Source organism: Hypomesus nipponensis, chromosome 21 (genome assembly GCF_054491055.1).
Source record: "Hypomesus nipponensis isolate SF chromosome 21, ASM5449105v1, whole genome shotgun sequence".
NCBI classification, from domain to species: domain Eukaryota; kingdom Metazoa; phylum Chordata; class Actinopteri; order Osmeriformes; family Osmeridae; genus Hypomesus; species Hypomesus nipponensis.
In genome coordinates this window covers 9,020,566-9,042,491 of record NC_140381.1, presented here as the reverse complement: position 1 = coordinate 9,042,491, position 21,926 = coordinate 9,020,566, and the positions used below count along the sequence as shown (strand labels likewise).

The window sequence follows — 21,926 nt, the reverse complement described above, 5'->3', positions numbered from 1 at the left end:
GACTCTCTCTCCAGAATAGAATCAACAGGTCTTTCGCAAGAAGCCCAGAAAGCAAAGACTCCCTCCCTCCCTCCGTCTGAGGTGTGGCTGTTTCAGGGTCCAAACAGCGCCTCCCTCTGTAATGACTCTCCTCCTCTGCCACTTCCATGTCACTGAAGCAGTCCTCCATGTCCTTTAGAGTCTTTCTAGAGACATCCATCAGAGAGGCCATCGCCCAGCTTGCTGCTTGTTTGGCCTTCCACACCTGTGCCTCTTAAAGGGGCCCTCTCATAGTTTTAAGCTTGTTTGCTTAAAACTGTGAGCTGCAACTGATGCAAGCACTTTTGTGCTCATTCATCTCCATTACAAAAGTAACATGACTTCAGTAGTTACTAGGGATTTCAGTCATGTTGGAAAGCAATATTTGAAACATTCCTCTCATAAATGTATCACGTCTGATGCTTTGTTATCCTGAAAAACTAAAACAGGAAATTTGTTCCACTATCACCACTAATATTGTAATTGCATACTAATACGCTTCACCTCAAACCGCACAAGGGAGAGTTGGTGGAAATAATTTCAACACAGCCTTCGGCGTTGAATAAAAACTAGATTTTCCCCAAGACACCAGAAAGGCAACTGATTGGATCAACAAAGTATTATTCTATCAAAATCATTGTAGTTAGACAAGTAACTCCTTTAACATCATGTTATGGAATGAATCAGGGCAGAGTAAAAACATGCTCTTGCAGATTTTGAATCCTCACTGGGCATGATTGCGTGCTTCCATCTTCATACCTCATCAGATTTTCTGTGAATACACAATTAACTGGCTTCTAAGAATCCAAGGCAGCTAAGCCATTTTTATTTCAAATTCATGCAGTCTGGAACATGACTGAGATGCAGAGACATGAAGTGACTTGAAAGAGCACCATCGCAGAGAAACGGCGAACAGATCCTGAACACAGGATTTATGATAGGAGTGTAATATGTACACAGTACATGTCCTGAGGCAGAATCACCTGAGCATGGGTGTGGCGGTGCTGTTTGCAGCACAAAGGCACGGAGGAGCGGGTTATCCTGGGTTGTCACTGTGGCCTCCAGTGCAGATGCAATGTTGACAAAGCCATGAAAGAAGTTTCAAACATACGAGCATTATGCTTTCTGTATGATTTATTTAGCCACCATTCATCATTCATCAGCGTATTAACAAGTTCAAGTTTATGGTGGTGTGTACGTTAATAGCAATTGAACTATTCTTTATTGAACTACAAATTTTGAAATAAATAGATAGATAGAGAAAAATTGTGCGACCACAATATGGTGTATTTAAAATTTGATACAATAAACAAAAAACACATAATTCAATCATTTTATTGGAATGTCATTAGAATAAAAATGATGTAAAGTGGCTGAGCGGAAGATAGTTCGCAGACTGAGCAGTCTTGACCACAGACGTCAACGATAAAGATCAGCAGTTCAACTATCCCTTTAGGAAGGAATCTGTCCCAAACCAAGTGATCAGGATACTCCTGTACCATTTACCTGAGGCTAGCAGGTCAAACAGACTGTGGCTAAGGTGCACCGGGTCACTGACGATTAATGTAATGCAATAAATAGCTTTGCAGTATTCCAACCTCAAATCATTCTAAAGTGCATTCTAAAGACAAATACACAGTAAGTATTGAGCCAGCACACAAAACAGATTTCTTATGTCGCAGTATTGAACGCTGTTCAAAGCTTACAATCACTAATTGCACGTTCTGTGTGGAAACCCATAGTTAGCATTAAACGGTAGTTATGATACAAAAGGCATCAGTAATAAAGAAAGAAGAGTGACTACTGCAAAAACAAAAAAGTATTTCAATATAAAATGTTGTTGTCTTTCTCTTGCCACGTTGCTTGCAAGCAGACATGTTCAACTTTTGAAAAAATGTATAAAAAATGATTTCCTATGAAAGCAATACATTTGGAAAACAGCTTCAACATAAAATGCATCGTTTCTCACTGAGTTTCTGGTCGTGGGGCCTAGGTCTGCTGGGAGGTTCTGTTTTGTGTGGTTCTGTGGAGCAGGGTGTGGCTGGCACCTGAAGCAGCAGAAACCGGTCTGGCCCTGGCACAGATCTCCAAGTAGGAAGGGGGAGGGGGGGCACTGGCTCTGAGAGCAGAAGCTGCCGGTGACTCATCGCAGCTTTCGATGCTTCACATGCCCGAGGGGCACGGCTCATAAAGACTATGTGTGTGCATGTGTGAGAGGTGTGTGTGTGTAAAAGAGAAAACACAAAGAATGGGGATGAACAAATGTAGAAAAATAGGGTTTACCTGCACAAAGGAGCTCTGTTTCCTGTGTGACAGCTTGGGTGTAGGCCCTTATCCATTGAGAGGGTGTATAGAGTACAGGGTGGCACAGAGAAGTTAGCTTTATTTGTACAACAGATGAAAGTTGTTGAATTAAAAGGGACTGACTATGGCAATTACAGATTTGACTAATTATGTCTTCGAAAGATTTGTGTATTTTATCTTTATCGGGTCTGAGAGAAGGGGAGTGCACTGACTTTCAGTAGATCTAAAAAGATCAATTGCAAACCCCACACAAACTTGGACATGTTTTCAAGTTAAGATATCACTTTGAATGGTTTTAAAAGATTGATTGTAAAACTGAACAGCCTTGGCACACCTTGCAGGTTTTAGTGTATTGTTATGTCCTTGTTTTACTGCATGTTTGTGGTAATGTGCTATTGTTCATATCTATGTATGTGTCCTGTATGTTTCCTTCAAATGTTTGATATGCCATCAGCCGGCTCAGTCTGGCACATTTACATGACGGACACAAGTGCTCATGTTATTTGATGTATATTGCCCCCCAAAATAAAACATAACATAAAAAACGGACAATAACTTTGCCCAGTGAAAGTGAATCTTTAAAATACCAATTGTAACTAATGAGTGGCATTTGTCATTTGAAATATGTTTGCTTGTGTAATTTTCTCTTGGGTATTGTACAGTACACTTTGTAAATAAGAACTGCGGTGCAATGTAGGTCTGCTCTATGCAAGTCTCTGCCTTGTGGAATGCCATTCGACAGTGTCTGGTGAGTATCGGTTGACTTTTGTGTTTGACAGCAGGTCCAGGAAAATGTTCCATTGAGATAACACGGAGAAAAAAAAATCTGCTTCATGCAGATCAAGGGTGGTGTGTTTTTTTCACAGTAGTTTACATAAATGGAAATGAACGATTGCATGATCTGCTTGCATAAACAATCGAATTCAAATATATTGGTAAACACAGTCAGACGAACAAACATGTTCTATAGGCCACTAAGAAGCCATGAAAAAAAGTTTTTAACTGTTTCTTATCTATGATTCATAGATTGCTCTCCATTCATAGACTAGGAATGATAACTATATTGACTGAAGATTGTTTGTGCTGTGGGCGGTTGTCTTTAAATGAAATGTTATTTATATTGATTTCATTTTGAGTATGTATATATTGCATTTTCAGTATTTAAGAAAATAAGACATTAATACTCAACATTACTTAATTTCATGAAGATTGTTGTCTTAGGCTTTTTTTTTGGGGGGGGGGGGGGGGGGTATTTAGTAGCAATCTGGTGCAAAATGAGAGTGCGAACCTCGAAGCACTTTTCCCAAATTTACCTTTGACTTTTTGTATTCTGCGACGCCATTATCTTCACTACATCCTGAGGAAGCAAAAACTATAATATAACATGTGCACTGATTGTCAAAAGCGAAATATTCCGTGGTTTAACTTGGGTGTACGTGACACGAAGACGAAGCTGCAGGGCAGAGATGAAGATAACAAATGTTCACCTTTTTGTACCGTAGGGCGTCTTTCTACTCTGTTAATCATCTCAATTAAGTGTTTTTCCGTCCCTGGCATCGAAATTGTTGCACAACATTCGAGGGCATGGATTTGATAGACCAGTGCACACATTTTCACGCACACATCTTCTTGGGATTTTGGTAATATTATTGAAAGGGGGGGGGGGGGGGGGGGCAACAGAGATAGTGGGATTTGTGTAACTTCCCTAAGCCTTTATAATAGCGTTGTATTGAATTATTACCAATTAAAATAGACATTTGACCACGATTCACGTGATGAAATCATTTGCGTTATCACAATAAAGCTTTTGGTGCAAATAGATTAAAATGCAAATAATTTTAGTCGAGCATTGTAATGAGTCAAAAAGGTTGTGTAACATTTTAACAGGAGCTTTATAAAAGCTTATGGAAATACTCAAGCTTGGAGTGAGGAAAACAGGCAATAGCTTGTTCGTGCACACTGAAAAAGCCAACATGCCCTGCCAGGATATTTAGTAGGAGAGAACAGTAAGCAATCACACATCTGTGGTAAGTTTTTCCTGGGCTTGAGTTCGGAGTGCTGAGTAATGCCAAACGGTGTAGTAGACTACTACTATTGAGGAAGAAATAAGATCCCTCTCCCTTGCAGACTCGTTAATCTCGTTAATAATTTGCAAAATGCACACTGCACTTTTGAGTTTCGCAAGCTTAGTGAAAAGAGGACGAACTGGATGCATTCGCAAAAATACATCAGTTTTTATTTGCAAATGCAAAATAGGGGTGTTACAATTAAGAGATTTGTAAATGTTCCGGTTAGATAACTGTCCAGAGACAAAGAGAGGTCTGTTCTTAATGTTGGCACAGTGTCAGGCGAAACTTTCGTTTGTACTTTTGCGTTTCTATTCCGGACACCACAACTGCATGTTGTCACAGCAACAAGGTACAGACTTACTTTCGTTGTGCCAAACAATGTAGCTGGATATGGCAACACTACAATTCAAATAACTTCGCATGTCATTGTCAACGTTTCTGGGATGATTGATTGACAGACTACCCTGAGGCTAACACCAGTGGGTGTGTCTGCTGTCCCCCAGATACCTCAGTGTGCTCATGATGTCATAACATGTATGAGAGCCACTTTCACTCACCTGTGTGATATGGATTTGCATATCTGTATTTCTATTCATGTTGGTCAAACTTCCCAGATGCGTCTGTATGCAGGCATTAAGCAGATGTACTGTGTGTGTTCATACAGCACACGTTTGCTTCCATGTGATCATGCCCCACATCCATCCTCACTCCTATCTCTATCTGCATCTTGCAGGCGCAAGGGTGCAAACAGGGTGGAGTAAGAGCCCCTGCCTTTCATGAGGTAACGCCTCTCCCTATTCCACCCATCAACCTCTCCCTCCTCCTTCCTGCCTGCCTGCCTGCCTCCCTCCCTCCCTTCGATCCTGTTGTGTATAAAAGGGAGCAAGTTCTGGGCGGTGTGACAGTCTATCTCCTCATCCAGGGCAGGCAGACTTCCTCTCTCTCTCTCAGTGACCATGTCCACCTCCTACTCCAGCAAAACCAGTTACTCCTCCGGCGGCGGTGGAAGCAGCGGAGGCTCCATGAGGTATGGAGGCTCATCAGGCGGCTCCAGTATGTACATGGGCGGCGGTGGTGGTGGAGGCGGCAGCAGCGGCGGTTACGGCCGCATCTCCGCCATGAGGGCCGGCAGTGTTTATGGAGGCGCAGGAGGCTCCGGAACACGCATCTCCAGTTCTTCCTTCGGGTCCGGTGGCGGTGGCGGTGGTGGTGCAGGTTACGGCTTCGGCTTCGGTATGGGAGGAGGTGGTGGAGGCGGTGGCGGTGTCACAGATCACACATCAGCCAACGAGAAGGCCACCATGCAGAACCTGAACGACCGTCTGGCCACCTACCTGGACAAAGTGCGCATCCTGGAGAAGGCCAACGGTGAGCTGGAGTTGAAGATCCGCCAGTTCCTGGAGAGCAAGACCTCCCCAGCGTCCCGCGACTACTCTGCCTTCTATGTCACCATCAGCGATCTGCAGAACAAGGTATGTCACCTGATCACTACAGCTGCCAAAGCAAATAACAACATAACTATGGATTGAATGACTATAGATAGCAACACTTTTTGAATGCAATACATCCATTTTACCCTAGAGAGACATCATAAAACACCTTCACTTTTAGCTGGGGTTGCAAAGAAAGCTGATTGTCTAAGGTTCATGAAAGTCTCAGTGTAACTGCAGCACCCATGACGATCCCTGAGGCGATTGCGTAAGAAGCAATTTGTCTCTTTTTCCCTGGAGTTATGGATTTTCAAAGCAATTTGCCACCGTTTAGCTGACGCCCAACGCTCAACAATCCCAAAGGCATTCTGCAAAGCCTGGACTTGTGCAATTCCATTTGAAACATGTTGCTAACCTCCATTCCCACAGATCCAGGATGCCACCCGCTACAACGGAGGCATCTACCTGGCCATTGACAATGCTAAACTGGCAGCTGATGACTTCAGAACCAAGTAAGCTTCCAAACCCCTCACAAAGAATTGGTGTCACACCAAATAGCACAAAGCCAAATCCATTGATACCATCATAAAGTTCAACAGTCCACCTTATCTCTGACTCTCATAGTAACTCTCATAGTGCCTCCAAGCAGAGGTGATTTAGTATAAAGCGTTCCTCCTGGTCAATGACCTGATGTGATTCCCCCCCCCACCAGGTATGAGAATGAGCTGGCCATGCGGCAGTCGGTCGAGGCGGACATTGCTGGGCTCAAGAGGCTGTTGGATGAGCTGACCCTGGCCAGGTCCGACCTGGAGATGCAGATCGAGGGCCTGAGGGAGGAGCTCATCTTCCTGAAGAAGAACCATGAGGAGGTGGGTGGGGATGGAGTGGTGGAGAAGGGAGCATGCCAAAAATCTGAACCCTACCTATTAGTCCTATAATTTTTTTTAATTTTTTTTTTATTATTCTTTTTTTGTGGGGGGTAGGGGGGTGAATAATCACTATACCATAGATAAGCTTTAGATGGCCATCATCGACAATAGCTTCCCTAACAAAGTTCATATCCTCTGTCATTTATAAATTGAGCTCATAGGCAGTTCTTGTATCAGAGACAAACGAATCCTCTATGAAGAGAGCTCACGTATGTCCCCCGCTGTAGGAACTCCTGGCCATGAGGGCGCAGATGACCGGCCAGGTGAACGTGGAGGTGGACGCAGCGCCTCAAGAGGACCTCAGCAGAGTCATGGCTGAGATCCGCGAGCAGTACGAGGCCGTTTCCGCCAAGAACCAGCGAGACCTGGACAGCTGGTTCCAGAGCAAGGTACTACCCTAGCACCCTATATAAACTTAGTATGGGCATTCGATTGAAAGAATCAGCTTACCATCAAGGACTGGATAAACAGCTGACCTTCTCACTGCTTACCCACAGTCAGAGAGTCTGAACAAGGAAGTAGCCGCCAACACAGAAGTCCTCCAGTCCTCCAAGTCGGAGATCTCAGAAATTCGTCGCACGCTGCAAGGTCTGGAGATCGAGCTGCAGTCCCAGCTCAGCATGGTGAGTCCCGGCTGAGCATCAGCGCTTGCAGCCCTGTATACTAATGCCCGAGTTGTGTTCCAACTCGCTTTCCCACAATCCCTCACTTAAATCCATCTTTTTCTCCAATGCTTGACCAATAGAAAGCCTCCCTGGAGGGCACGCTCGCAGACACAGAAGGGCGATACTCGATGCAGCTCCAGGGTCTCCAGAGGCAGGTCACCAGCCTTGAGCAGCAGCTGATGAGCATGCGCAGCGACATGGAACGCCAGGGCCAGGAGTACAAGATGCTGCTGGACATCAAGACCAGGCTGGAGATGGAGATCGCTGAGTACAGGAGGCTGCTGGACGGAGAGGTCTCAGGGTAAGCGAGGCGTACTGGGGAGAAGGAACAAACAAGGGATGGATGTAACCTAGGTAACAGGTTAGATTTAGTCAGCAGTAGTAGCACGGTAGTTTTGCTTTGATGTGTGTTTAAGTAGCACTCTATCCTAGTGTGCCAGCAATTCCCTAGAATGCTAGCCCACTGTCCTTCTTGTGAGGTGAACACACAGATCCTCTTTTCCTCATTAAACCACAGTTGACCAAAGATGGTCTTACGGGAAGATGACAGCTTGAAAACAGCCCGTAAGAAGCATACACTTATCCAGTAAGATGCTCTTTGTTCCTTCTTTCTTACAGCATCAGCGAGAAGTCCTCCACAGTGACCTCCTCTAAGAGCACACGCAAGGTGGTGGTGGTCACAGAGGAGGTTGTGGACGGCAAGGTGGTGTCCTCTTCTGCCACAAGCTCCTAATGGGCTGAAACAGCAAGCCGCACACCAAGAGTTAACCTCATTCCAAGAAGATCCGGCTAGAACACTGTCAACTGTTCTTCATTTGAAAGCAATAAAGATACTCTCAGTGTGCTGACAATGCCATCTTTGTGTTCTCTGTCTGATTTGGCTCCCTCCCTATACATCTGACTGCCATTTTGGAGTTTGTCATTTAAACATGAGGCCAAGAGAATAGTATTTTGAAAGTGCATGCGTCAGTGACGGGTCATGATTAGTGTGATCTATGAGGCATGGATGTGGAAGATTACTGTCAGCAGGGATTGGATTTGTCATTAATGGGTACAAGAAAGGAAGACCTCATTTGATAAGTGGTATTAAGTTGTTGGGGTGGGAGAATTGTTAGCCCTTCCCTGAACTCCAAGTAACATGTAGGTTAAGATAAGGGTCTTATCTGATCTGTTTACCTTAGGGACTTGAGGTTGAGCGACCTCTGACCTTACCTCATTTTACAAGTCAAAGGAATGCAGTCTTTATGGAGATTAATGGCAGTTGGTAGTGAATCAACATATTTGTAACCAAATTCAAACTCCTTGTGATGTCACAAATCAATTATATGTCCTAATCTATAAATTTAAGTCTGCAAGGCTGCCATTTAGCAGAGACTTGGCTTCCCCCCATTGCTGTGATCCTTCACTCAGTGCAAGAATAAACTCGGAATGGAGCTGACTATTGTATCATGTAAGTCTTGATTATTATTTAACTACTACACTGGTAGCCACTACACCTACCAATGCCAAAGACTTTCAGCACAGCTATTACATTTACAGTACACACTATAGCTAGACTGTCATACAGGGTATCACTAAACCACTTGGTTGTGGACAAAACAAGCGGAGCTGGTTCATGCAGGGGGACGCGAGACATAGCGCCTCATTAGCAGCGTGTCACTGGCAGTGCGTCATCACGCAATAGGGGCACACCTTAGCAGGGCGGGCTATTTAATCAGGATATCGCTGCACTCTGCTTGCTAGTGCGACACAGGGTGCTTCTGTTTAATCTGCTGCCTCCGCCTCCCCGGCCTCCACCCTTGGTTCTGTGTTTCCTGTCGTAGGGGGAATGCGTCGCTGCTCTCTGCTCGGAGGTCGAGACGGTGTCTCCATTGGGTGCGGCAGGGAGCCGATGCAAGCAGAACCATAATGCCAAATCAAATGTTATAATGATGTATTGTACCGTGTGAATAAAGTATCAAGTAAATACACACTGAGTCCTCCTGCCTGAACCATACCTGGTAAAGTACAATGTAATGTTTTTGTTAACAAAAGACTGAGTACAGTTAGAGATGGATTCATTGTTGTTGCCCTGAAAAGATGAGAAGCATGTCATTTCTCCAGATGTGATCCTTTCTCATTCAAAATGGACACAGGTTTTTATCCTCCCTGTTTTTGTAAATAACAAATGAAACAAAAGTCAGTTTTCATTTTGTTTATTTGTATTTCTTTTGGAGTTGGTCAGTTAGGACTCAATCTCATCCACATCCACGTTTACCGTCTTGGAGGACTGGACCACCTTTCCAGCAATCACAGTCTCCACCACTGTGATGACCTTGGTGACCACTACGAAGCCAAGAACAGACAAGAAGGACATCTTAGAATAGCATTAATCAGCTTATGATTATCACAAAAATATCCTTAAACATGACTGAAACGATATAACAAATATTCAGTTTGCAAAAACTTTAGGTAATCATAGATTTTTTAAAGAAACATGTTTACCTTGTCTGGTGCTGTTGGGGATGGCGTTTCGAAGGAGAGAAAAAGACGAGAAAAACACTGTTTAATCACACGCCTATCACGTCCTTTATCTCAGTTTATTTAGCCTCCACACCTTTCCTACACCACCACTTAACTTCCAACCTCCCCCTTCCTGCCCCCCCTCCCCTTCCTGGGATGGCCATCAAGTTTCGGTGCTGTTTGCAGCACAAAGGCACGGAAGAGCGGGTTATCCTGCAATGCAGATGCAATGTTGACAAAGCCATGAAAGAGGTTTCAAACATACGAGCACTATGCTTCCTGTAGTATTTATCATCACCGAAAAGTACACACAGTGTTAGTACAGATCTCTCTCCCAATGATTTTCTGGAATTCTTTGACCAAAATATCTATGCAATTAGGGACAAACTACAGACTAGCCCTGGATAAATGGCCATGAACAACGAATTTTCCTCTATACCAAGCATGCTGCATGTTGAGGATCTCTGTTACGCCTCCCGATGGCTCGGAGTGTGAGTGCGCACATAGGGCTACAGGTAAAGCCAATGAGGGAGCAGTCACACAAACCCAATATGATTTAGGTATCGTTTATTACGGCAACACCGGGATCAAGGAGGACAATCAGTGGCACTCACTTTAACCCTGTTTCTATGGAAGCGTTCATCAATCTGATAGATTCATCAAAACCCACCAGTTGCCTTCTCAATCCCCTCCCTGCCAAACCTCACAAGGAACTCCTACCGATTATTGGACCACCCATGCTTAGTATTATCAATGAATCTATCATAACTGGCCAAGTCCACGATTTTAAACAAGCAATTATTAAGCCCCTACTTAAAAAAACAAATCTGGATCCTGGTTGTCTTACTACAAGCCAATTTCAAATTTTCTATTTCTCCCCCAAATTATAGAAAAAGTTGGGGTACAACAGCTCACTGAGCACTTTTCCTCAAATCAGCTTTTTGAACCTCTCCAGTCTGGATTTAGGCCTATATGTTTGATAATAAAAATAATAAAAAAATCTCGGGGTTGGGGGGGTGTTGCATCATAATGGAATTATGCTTAGGGCACCAAAATGGCTAGCAGCAGCACTGATCGTTCTGGATTAGAGCGTCTGCTAATGACTAAATGTAAACCCATTGATACTCAACATTACTCATTTCAAGAATATTCTTCTAGTCTATTAGAAATGTTTTTTTTTGGTTTTCTTTTTTTGTAAAATTAGTGTGCAAAACTAGTGTGCGATCCTGCAAAACCACGTTTCCCCAATACCTTGAACTATGTGTATTCAGTTTTCCGACGCCATTATCTAACCACATCCTTCTGAGTAAGCAATAAACTATGTTATAACTTGCAATATGTGCACTGCAGTGATTGTCATAAGGGAAATATTCAGTGGTTTAATTTGGGTGTGTACCTGACATGAAGACTAAGCTACAGGGCGGAGATAAAAAAGCAAAACACCTTTTAGTACTGTAGGGCGTCTTTCTACTCTGTCATCTCAATTAAGTTTTTTTCCATCCCTCGCATCGAAATCGTTGCAAAACATTCGAGAGCAAGCATGCATTTGTTAGACCAGTGCACACATCTTCACTATACCGTTCCAACAGAGGTGTAACAGACGTGGTCTTGCTCCGTCAGAGGTATAGGGCCAATGTACGCACCTCACTGGGGTCAAACCTCACCTCTGACTTCACAAGCGCGACCACTACCAACTACGCCAACAAAAAGCTAGCAACTAGTTGACGCGGGTGGCCTGTTACATACCTGAGGAGTGAGATACACACCGGCTGCAGTGGGATTCGTGTAACATATTCCTAAACCTTTATAATAGCGTTGTATTTAAGAATTGCCAATTTGCCATGCTAATTCAATTAGGCTTTTGACCATAATTCACCCAAATCATTTGCGTTATCATAATAAAGCTTTTGCTGCAAATGGATAACGTGCAAGTCATTTGAATCGTGCATTCTCTAAGTCAAAAACGCTTTGTAACATTTTCCAATAGGCTACATGTGTGACTTTAATAAACCAACAGGAGATTTATAAAAGCCTAAAAGAAATACTCAAGCTTGGAAAGAGGAAAACAGGCAAGAGCTTGTTCGTACACACTGAAAACGCCAAAATGCCCTGCCAGGATATTTAGTCGGAGAGAACAGTAAAGCAATCACACATCTGTTTTTCCTGGGCTTGAGTTTGGAGTGCTGAGTGATGCCAGACAATGTAGTACCACTATTGAGGAAGAAATAAGCTTCCGTCTCCTTTGCAGACTCGTTCCTCCATCAGCAAAATGCACACTGCACTTGAGTTTCGCGGGCTTGCTCATGAGTGAAAAACACATCACTTTTTTTTTGCGAAAGCAAAATAGGGGGGTTACATTTAAGAAATAACTTTGTACATATTCTGGATAGATAATTGTCCAGAGACAAAGAGAGGTCTGCTCTTAATGTAGGCACAGTGTCAGGCGAAACGTTCATTTCTACTTTTGCGTTTTTGTTTAGGACACCACAGCTGCATGTTGTCAGAGCAACAGGTACAGACTTAGTTTGTTGTGCCAAACAATGTACCTGCAAGGGTGGAGTAAGAGCCCCTGAGCACCTCATGAGGTAATGCCTCTCCCCATTCCACCCATCAACCTCTCCCTCCTCCTCCCTGCCTCCCTCCCTTCCTCCCTTTGATCCTGCTGTGTATAAAAGGGGACAATGTCTGGGCGATGTGGCAAGCTATCTCCTCATCCAGGGCAGGCAGACTTCCTCTCTCTCTCAGTGACCATGTCCACCTCCTACTCCAGCAAAACCAGTTACTCCTCCGGCGGCGGTGGAAGCAGCGGAGGCTCCATGAGGTATGGAGGCTCATCAGGCGGCTCCAGTATGTACATGGGCGGCGGTGGTGGTGGAGGCGGCAGCAGCGGCGGTTACGGCCGCATCTCCGCCATGAGGGCCGGCAGTGTTTATGGAGGCGCAGGAGGCGCAGGAACACGCATCTCCAGTTCTTCCTTCAGTTCCGGTGGCGGTGGCGGCGGCGGTGGTGGTTATGGCTTTGGCTACGGCTACGGTATGGGAGGAGGTGGTGGAGGCGGTGGAGGCGGCGGCGTCACAGATCACACCTCGGCCAATGAGAAGGCCACCATGCAGAACCTGAACGACCGTCTGGCCTCCTACCTGGACAAGGTGCGCATCCTGGAGAAGGCCAACGGTGCGCTGGAGTTGAAGATCCGCCAGTTCCTGGAGAGCAAGACCTCCCCAGCGTCCCGCGACTACTCTGCCTTCTATGTCACCATCACCGATCTGCAGAACAAGGTATGTCACCTGATCCCTACAGCTGCCAAAACAAATAACCACATAACTATTGAATGGATTGAATTACTATAGATAGTAACACTTTTTGAATGCGTGACAAATCCATTTCACCCTAGAGAGACATCATTAAATGCCTTTTCTGCTAGCTATGGTTGCAAAGAAGGCTGATTGAGTAAGGTTCACGAAAGATTCAGTATAACTGCAGCATGCATGATGATCCCTGAGGCAATTGCATAAGATGCAATTCATCTCCTTTTCTCTGGAGTTCCCTTTCAAAGCAATTTGTCACCGTTTAGCTGATGCCCAATGCTCAACAATCCCAAAAGCATTCTGCAAAGCCTGGACTTAAGCAATTCCATTTGTTATCTTATCTTGAAACATGTTGCTAACCTCCTTTCTCACAGATCCAGGAGGCCAAAAGCTACAACGGAAGCATCTACCTGGCCATCGACAACGCTAAACTGGCTGCTGATGACTTCAGAACCAAGTAGACTTCCAAACCCCTCACAAAGAATTGGTGTCACACCAAATAGCACAAAGCCAAATCCGTAGATACCATCATAAAGTTGTATGCCTCCACCCCACCAGGTATGAGAATGAGCTGGCCATGCGGCAGTCGGTCGAGGCAGACATTGCTGGGCTCAAGAGGATGTTGGATGAGCTGACCATGGCCAGGTCCGACCTGGAGATGCAGATCGAGGGCCTGAAGGAGGAGCTTATCTTCCTGAAGAAGAACCATGAGGAGGTGGGTGGGGATGGAGTGGTGAAGGCAGCACTACCTATTAGTCCTGTAACTGTTTGTTTGTTTTTTTTGGGGGGGGGGAATAATCACTATACCATAGATTAGCTTTTGATGGCCATCATCGACAATAGTTTCCCTGACAAGGTACATATCTTCTTTCATTTATAAATCAAGCTCACATGAAGTTCTTGTATCCAAGACAAACGAATCCTCAATGAAGAGAGCTCACTTATGTCCCCCGCTGTAGGAACTCCTGGCCATGAGGGCGCAGATGACCGGCCAGGTGAACGTGGAGGTGGACGCAGCGCCTCAAGAGGACCTCAGCAGCGTCATGGCTGAGATCCGCCAGCAGTACGAGGCCGTTTCCGCCAAGAACCAGCGAGACCTGGACAGCTGGTTCCAGAGCAAGGTACTACCCTAGCACCCTATATAAACTTAGTATGGGCATTCGATTGAAAGAATCAGCTTACCATCAAGGACTGGATAAACAGCTGACCCTCTCACTGCTTACCCACAGTCAGAGAGTCTGAACAAGGAAGTAGCCGCCAACACAGAAGTCCTCCAGTCCTCCAAGTCGGAGATCTCAGAAATTCGTCGCACGCTGCAAGGTCTGGAGATTGAGCTGCAGTCCCAGCTCAGCATGGTGAGTCCCGGCTGAGCATCAGCGCTTGCAGCCCTGTATGCCTATGCCCGAGTTGTGTTCAGACTCGCATTCCTACAATCCCTCACTTCAATCCATCTTCTTCTCGAATGCCTGACCAATAGAAAGCCTCCCTGGAGGGCACGCTCGCAGACACAAAAGGGCGATACTCGATGCAGCTCCAGGGTCTCCAGAGGCAGGTCACCAGCCTTGAGCAGCAGCTGATGAGCATGCGCAGCGACATGGAACGCCAGGGCCAGGAGTACAAGATGCTGCTGGACATCAAGACCAGGCTGGAGATGGAGATCGCTGAGTACAGGAGGCTGCTGGACGGAGAGGTCTCAGGGTAAGCGAGGCGTACTGGGGAGAAGGAACAAACAAGGGATGGATGTAACCTAGGTAACAGGTTAGATTTAGTCAGCAGTAGTAGCACGGTAGTTTTGCTTTGATGTGTGTTTAAGTAGCACTCTATCCTAGTGTGCCAGCAATTCCCTAGAATGCTAGCCCACTGTCCTTCTTGTGAGGTGAACACACAGATCCTCTTTTCTTAATTAAACCAGTCGACCAAAGATGGTCTTAGGGGAAGATGTCAGCTTGTAAACAAACTGTAAGAAGCATACACTTATCCAGTAAGATGCTATTTGTTCCTTCTTTCTTACAGCATCAGCAATGTCTCCTCCACAACTACCTCCTCTAAGCCCACACGCAAGGTGGTGGTGGTCACAGAGGAGGTTGTGGATGGCAAGGTGGTGTCCTCTTCTTCCACAAGGTCCTAGTGGGTTGAAACAGCAAGCATCACACCAAGACTTAACTCCCTTCTAAGAACATCTGGGTAGAACACTGTCAACTGTTCTTCATTTGAAAGCAATAAAGATACTCTCAATGTGCTGACAATGGCATCTTTGTTTTCTGTGTCTGATTTGGCTCCCTCCCTTTACATCTGACTGCCATTTTGGAGTTCATTGTCTGAACATGAGGCCAAGAGAATAGTATTTTGAAAGTGCATGCGTCGGTGACGGGTCATGATTAGTGTGATCTATGAGGCATGGATGTGGAAGATTACTGTCAGCAGGGATTGGATTTGTCATTAATGAGTACAGGAAAGGAAGACCTAATTTGGTATTAAGTTGTTGGTGTGGGAGAATTGTTAGCCCTTCCCTGAACTCCAAGTAACATGTAGGTTAAGATAAGGGTCTTATCTGATCTGTTTACCTTAGGGACTTGAGGTTGTGCGACCTCTGACCTTACCTCGTTATACAAGTCAAAGGAATGCAGTCTTTAAGGAGATTGATGGCAGTCAGTTGGAGTGAATTAATATATTTGTAACAAGATCCAAACTCCTGGGGATGTCACACAAATCTATGTTCTGTCTTTATCTACAAGTTTGTGCAAGGCTGCTACTTGGCAGAGAATTGGCATCCACCCATTGCTGTGAGCCTTCACCTAGTGCAAGAATAAACTCGAAATGGAGCTGACATTGCATTATGTAAGTCTTGCTTATTATTGAACTACGACACTGGTAGCCACTATACCTACCAATGCCCAAGACTTATTCTAGCACAGCTATTACATTTAGAGTACACACTATAGCTAGATTGTCCTACTGTGCTGTCATACAGGGGATCACTAAACCACCTGGGAGGTGTTCCATCAACGTAAATTAAGGAAAAAACAGGCTTGTTTCAACAAGTCTCGCTTACTTCAGCGAGAGTTCCGTTCTATTACGGTGGCTTCAGAGCCCGTCTACGGACAGCCTGTTCACTTCCTATTAAGCCCCATTGTACCGAATTTGGTTGCAGTTCCACCAGAGTTCCACTGGGAGTGATCGCGGGCATGTGAAAAATGAATGGGAGTCTATGGAGCTAGACGGCTGAATTTGTCTTTCGCCTGATTGTTGTGGAGAAATCTCAGATTTGATTGTAGTTTTTGCAAGTTCAACATGGATTACAGGTCGAAAGTTGAATGAACGATTAGCTATGTCCTTTCGATTTCTTACAGGGTGAGTCGTTGTTGCCCATAACACTGATTACGACCACAGATCCCGCTTGATGGCATCCAAAGCGGAACTAGAGAATGCCTAATAAGGTAGAATCCTGGGGCGTCGTTAGACCCTTTTTACTGGGGCACGTGCTCGCATTAGCTATTTATGTCCCTGTCAAAGCTGATATCAAACTTGCATCCCTGAACTGTTGTATAGTGGGTAAAGCAAGGGGAGTTTCTATAGCCTAGTAGTGCATTGTGCGCAGCAAGCTCGAGAGAAAAAAAGGGATATGAATTAGGGGCCTGTGCCCAAGAGTTGTATGTCTAACAACGCCTCTGCTAGAGTCCATAAAGTAAAGTAGAGTAATAAAGTAGACTGGCTCTGGCCTAACCTGTCAGCTTGGTTGTCAACGCCTCGAAAGAAAAAAAGAAGTGACAGAGCTTGCCGTACAGCATAATCTATGGCCGTACGATGTGTATTACGTCATTGACATTTGAACCTATTGAGGAGTGAGTTCTAAATATTACCGACGCTTCCACCAGAGTGAGTTATTTTTTAGCTAGCTTTAGTTAGCTTCCGTTACATAGCAACCTAGCATAATACTTGTAGCAATGCCACTACCTGCTAGTGTTACTTGTTAGCCTCCTGATTGTAAATTTTGAAGCCATACTATAGCGTTTGTCATATCGTTTTTGTCTATCGGAAAATAGTCGGTTGGAATGTTCAGAATCACACGTGACGGTACTCTGTGGAGCCCGGTTTCGAACGATCACATATGTGTGACGCTACTAATTAACAGGTTAAAAGGGTTTTTAGAACAAAAAAGCAACTATAAAAATCTAACACCCAGCAATATGTATTTTCTTTGCCTCCCCTGTCGAATGCAACATTGAAATTACTAGACAAAAAATTATATCTTGAGAAATGTGGATTTTGAGGGGTATAGCTACATAGACCTCCGGTCATTCATTCTGCACTCGCCCGTGAGCGCCCTCACAATTAACTGGAATGAAGTGGAACTGCAACCAGCTCAGAAGCCGGAAGTTTTCCAGAGGGTGTAAGTTCTCCCCTTATTTATCAATCCACGTTTTTCTCCGTTCTTGCGAACTCATTTTACTTCATCTTTCATTGCCAAGTATGGTTCCAATCCAAAGAACACAAGTCACCAAGAACGCCAAAAATACCGGGAAATGTTCATGCTCGACCCCTTTTATCAAGGATGTACCGGATACTGGCTGTTTATCAATCCACGTTTTTTTCCGTTCTTGTGTTCTTGCGAACTGGTTTGACGTCATCTTTCATTGCCCAAGTACGGTTCCAATCCAAAGAACACAAGTCACCAAGAACGCCAAAAATACCCGGAAATGTTCTTGATCCGCCCCTTTTATCAAGCAATCGGATGGTGACTTGACCAGCGAGAACGCTTCTGATTCCACAGAAGTCATTGCAGTCTCAAAGTTGTTGTGACCCACAGCGTTGTCTGCCTTGTCTTTTAATTCACCCTCGCGCTGTCTCCGGTTCTTTGTGGCCTCCTGCCGTGTGCGCGTTATGCATTACAACACCGCCACTAATGTGGCATTGGAATAATGTGTTTTGCACATTGTTTATTTAGTCCATCTTTATTCTCACCACCAGGGGCATTCCCAGTGATGCCCAGGACAAAGATGAAGCCATAAACCACAGGGAGGAACAGGGGTTGGAGCTGGAGCTCCAGCTGGAGGGCTGGAGGTCAGGGGTTATCACTTGATCCAGGTCACACGGCTCCTCCAGGTCCACCCCCAAATTGCCAGAATCAGTGTTGTTTATGTCAAACACAATATGCTGTAGGGAGAAATCGAGACAGAGAGAGAGACAAATAGGAGACAGAGAGGGATGGCAACAGTCATGAGATACATAGAAAGACACTAGTAGATGAGGTGAGAGAGACTAAGCTGTTTCACAAGCCACCATAACTTTGATACCTTTGAACCTTGATAAAAAAGGATGACATGATGACTGTTCAAAACCGAAAAGATGGTTGACCAAACATTTATTTTTCAAGTTGCACAATCCTCTTTCTATTTGCTAAGACCAACTTTCCAGACTATAATGATCCTTTATCATTTTTATAAATATCCTTTATCCAAAGATATATTTCAAAGACCCCAATGAACTAGACAGACCTGCCACATTGTGACTGTGGCACCTTCCATTAGAGCAGTTATAAAAATGTAAAATGTACACCTATAGATCATAGATAAGGAAATACAACAACAAAGCTGAATAAGACCTTGCCGCATACCTCATAGTAGGACATGATGGAGCGGAGCCTGGGTCTCTGTCTCCTCTGCTAAGCGGAGCTGAGTTCCGCGCTACAATGCCGCTCAAACTCTTTTACACTTACTTGTCAACGATACGATTTGACGACCGTGGGACACGAGCAGCGAGACGCGCAACGGACATGTTGGCGGCGATAAGAGAGGTCTGGGATATGTGTGTAGAGGGGTTCCCTCGCCTCTACGACCCAGGGCGTGAAGTGACCGTGGATGAACAACTGTTTGCATTCAGAGGACGGTGTCCTTTCAAGCAGTATATGCCACGCAAACCGGCAAAGTACGGGATCAAGTTGTGGGTCACGTGCGATGCAAAATCAAGCTACGCTTGGAGGATGCAAGTCTACACCGGGAAGTCGATCGACGGAGCCCCGGAGAAGAACCAGGGGATGCGTGTCGTGCTCGATATGACAGAGGGCCTGAAGGATCGCAATGTCACGTGTGACAACTTATTCACCTCTTACGAACTCCGAAGCAACCTCATGACGACAAGAAACATTACCATGGTTGGCACGGTCCGAAAGAACAGGTCCGAGCTCTACAACGCCTTTGTGATATGAAGAGAGGTCAACCCCAACTGGATGCCTCGCAAGCACAACAAGGGGAGGTTTTTCCTCGAGCAGCTTGGCAGGGCACTTGTGACTTCGCAGATCGAAAGAAGACGACGTCTACCCCACACCAAAGTGGCGGCGGCGGTTGTGAGAGGTCTCCGGATGGCCAGGGGTGGCGATCCGCCTCCTCAGCGGCAACAAGAAGTATGAAGTATGTCTCCAGAGCCTGTTCACATGTGTCGCATTGTCTGCACAGACTATTATGCCACCCCCGCACGGTCTCGGGGTCGTTGTGACCCACCTCAGTGGATGCGTCGGCTCTCACGCCACCCTTGTGCGGTCTCTGTCACAACAACCTTTTCTAGTACAACAATACACATTTTCTTTTATAGCATTACAAAGTAAAGGTCTTCTGTACACGGGAGGTGTACAGAAGACAACAACTAAGTAGATCAGAGTGGGGTTTGCTGTCAAGTCAGACAGTGCCAACTGGATTACATGGGCTGCCTTTACAGACAACAACGAGCGCTTTAGGTAAATAAAAATGTTATCACACCTGTGTAAGCACACCAACAGAAAACACAGTTTGGTGAGTGTTTTGTTTGCTAGCTCCACTCTTAATGCAAGCCCCCACATGTAGCAAAAGGAAAAACATAAACAGTATGTCAGAGGGATATTTCACAAAAATAGTTCAGATATATAATACACATATTAATAATCAGTTGTAAGAGGATAGATAATAACATTGTAGGAGCCATTTCTATCCACCTTTTAGTTTTTGGTTTATTTTAGTATTACTTTAGCCACTTGGGGGAGTATTGCACTGGGTGTGTGGCACGTCACTGGGTATTGGGTATATCTACAGGTGTGATTAATCAATCAGAGAAAGGTGTGGATGGCAGGGAACACACGGTTCTTACCGTAGCCGTAAAACCAACTTCACCGACAGCATCTAAGCAAACAGCACTGGGTGAAAAGACAAATTTTATGTACACATTTCTGCCTTTATAATAAACGGGAACACCACCCAAAGACAGCTCAGGCATTTTTTATTTTCATTTTTTTGGCCCATTTTTTGGCGCCCCCCTCTGATTGGCGCCCTAAGCGACCGCCTATAACGCCTGTAGGAAAGACCGCCCCTGCTTGTGAAAGCCCGCCATTTGCTTTGCAGCAACATTTTGGTTGGCGTCTCTGTCTGGCCACATATTTTCATCTACATGAAGCTACTAAAGCTAGCTAGCTTCCGTTTCGGAAAAATAACTCACTGGTGGGAGCGTCGGAAATATTTAGAACTCACTCAGGTAAAGTTTAAACAAAAGTTTTGTTTCTTTGTATTTCTTTTGGAGTTGGTCAGTTAGGACTCAATCTCATCCACATCCACGTTTACCGTCTTGGAGGACTGGATCACCTTTCCATCGATCACAGTCTCCACCACTGTGATGACCTTGGTGACCACTACGAAGCCAAGAACAGACAAGAAGCACATCTTAGAATAGCATTGACAATCTTATAATTATCACAAAAATATCCTTAAACATGACCGCAACGATAGAACAAATATCATTCAGCTTTGCAAAATCTTGATGGTGGGCCCGGTCCTTCCTACAGGCGACATAAGCAGCTGCCGAGGGCGGCATGAAGAGGGGGGCAGCATTTTCCCAAGTGCACCCATTACAGTTTTTACAATCGCTATGACACTTTTTTCAATACCTTTAACACATATCCTAAACTCTTGACACAGTTGGCACAACATCCGCCTGTGTTGGCTGTACAATTAACACATTTCTTGTTGCTTTGACACAAAATGCATAGAGTAAACACAAATTTTAAATGCTTGAACTTCTTTTACACACAAGTTCAACCAAGACCAAAACAATGTATATGTATATATATGTATATGTCAGAACAGATAACATCATGTTCAAAACCTAACTTATTGGCTAAAGTCAAAGTGAACAGCTGTTCATATTGTGAATTGAAACAGAAATATATCCCCTGTATTTTATTCTATTGCTACTGAGAAAAAGGTGGTTGAAGTCATGCAAATACTGTACATCACAGCTGATTCCTAACTAGGAAACACTCAGGTGTTGAGGTTCTTTCAATCACATGACCATATGGTACATATAAAGAGGACCTCTTTGGGCTGATCTTGTAAGAAAAATAACAATACAGAGCAACACAAAGAAAGGAATAATACAGTTATGCCTGCATGAGGGAGAGGAAGACAAGTACCAGGACAAGGGAGAGGAAGACAAGTACCAGGACAAGGGAGAGGAGTGGGACAAGGGCAAGGGAGAGGGAGAGGAAGACAAGTACCAGGACAAGGGAGAGGAAGACAAGTACCAGGACAAGGGAGAGGAAGACAAGTACCAGGACAAGGGAGAGGAGTGGGACAAGGGCAAGGGAGAGGGAGAGGAAGACGAGTACCAGGACAAGGGAGAGGAAGACAAGTACCAGGCCAAGGGAGAGGAAGACAAGTACCAGGCCAAGGGAGAGGAAGAC

The 21,926-nt window shown here is 44.9% G+C and overlaps 2 protein-coding genes and 1 long non-coding RNA gene across 3 annotated transcripts; 2 read left to right on the top strand and 1 right to left on the bottom strand.

The window, feature by feature from the left end:
* Nucleotides 1–5,289: 5,289 nt before the first annotated feature.
* On the top strand, nucleotides 5,290–8,271 carry LOC146237816 (keratin, type I cytoskeletal 50 kDa-like). Its single transcript, XM_084685052.1, has 7 exons — nucleotides 5,290–5,863; nucleotides 6,251–6,333; nucleotides 6,534–6,690; nucleotides 6,978–7,139; nucleotides 7,248–7,373; nucleotides 7,496–7,716; nucleotides 8,034–8,271. Exons 1-7 carry the CDS (start codon nucleotides 5,348–5,350, stop codon nucleotides 8,146–8,148), a joined length of 1,380 nt encoding a protein of 459 aa, XP_084541178.1. The 5' UTR covers nucleotides 5,290–5,347; the 3' UTR covers nucleotides 8,149–8,271.
* Nucleotides 8,272–9,594: 1,323 nt separating this feature from the next.
* Nucleotides 9,595–10,012, bottom strand: LOC146237815 (uncharacterized). The gene is made up of 2 exons (XR_014740549.1): nucleotides 9,900–10,012; nucleotides 9,595–9,740 (listed from the first exon to the last, which is right to left on the bottom strand). It is a non-coding gene; the product is annotated as an uncharacterized LOC146237815 (long non-coding RNA).
* A 2,617-nt stretch (nucleotides 10,013–12,629) lies between these two features.
* On the top strand, nucleotides 12,630–15,476 carry LOC146237814 (keratin, type I cytoskeletal 50 kDa-like). The gene is made up of 7 exons (XM_084685051.1): nucleotides 12,630–13,195; nucleotides 13,600–13,682; nucleotides 13,784–13,940; nucleotides 14,185–14,346; nucleotides 14,455–14,580; nucleotides 14,703–14,923; nucleotides 15,239–15,476. Exons 1-7 carry the CDS (start codon nucleotides 12,668–12,670, stop codon nucleotides 15,351–15,353), a joined length of 1,392 nt encoding a protein of 463 aa, XP_084541177.1. The 5' UTR covers nucleotides 12,630–12,667; the 3' UTR covers nucleotides 15,354–15,476.
* The last annotated feature ends 6,450 nt before the right edge of the window (nucleotides 15,477–21,926 follow it).

Excerpts from the sequence above, each read along its gene's own strand:
- LOC146237814 (XM_084685051.1), top strand. The coding sequence starts at position 12,668 with ATGTCCACCTCCTACTCCAGCAAAACCAGTTACTCCTCCGGCGGCGGT. Across the intron at positions 13,196-13,599 it reads TCACCGATCTGCAGAACAAG|ATCCAGGAGGCCAAAAGCTA; the intron begins GTATGTCACCTG and ends CCTTTCTCACAG. Across the intron at positions 13,683-13,783 it reads GCTGATGACTTCAGAACCAA|GTATGAGAATGAGCTGGCCA; the intron begins GTAGACTTCCAA and ends CCACCCCACCAG.
- LOC146237816 (XM_084685052.1), top strand. The coding sequence starts at position 5,348 with ATGTCCACCTCCTACTCCAGCAAAACCAGTTACTCCTCCGGCGGCGGT. Across the intron at positions 6,691-6,977 it reads TGAAGAAGAACCATGAGGAG|GAACTCCTGGCCATGAGGGC; the intron begins GTGGGTGGGGAT and ends CCCCCGCTGTAG. Across the intron at positions 7,374-7,495 it reads TGCAGTCCCAGCTCAGCATG|AAAGCCTCCCTGGAGGGCAC; the intron begins GTGAGTCCCGGC and ends CTTGACCAATAG.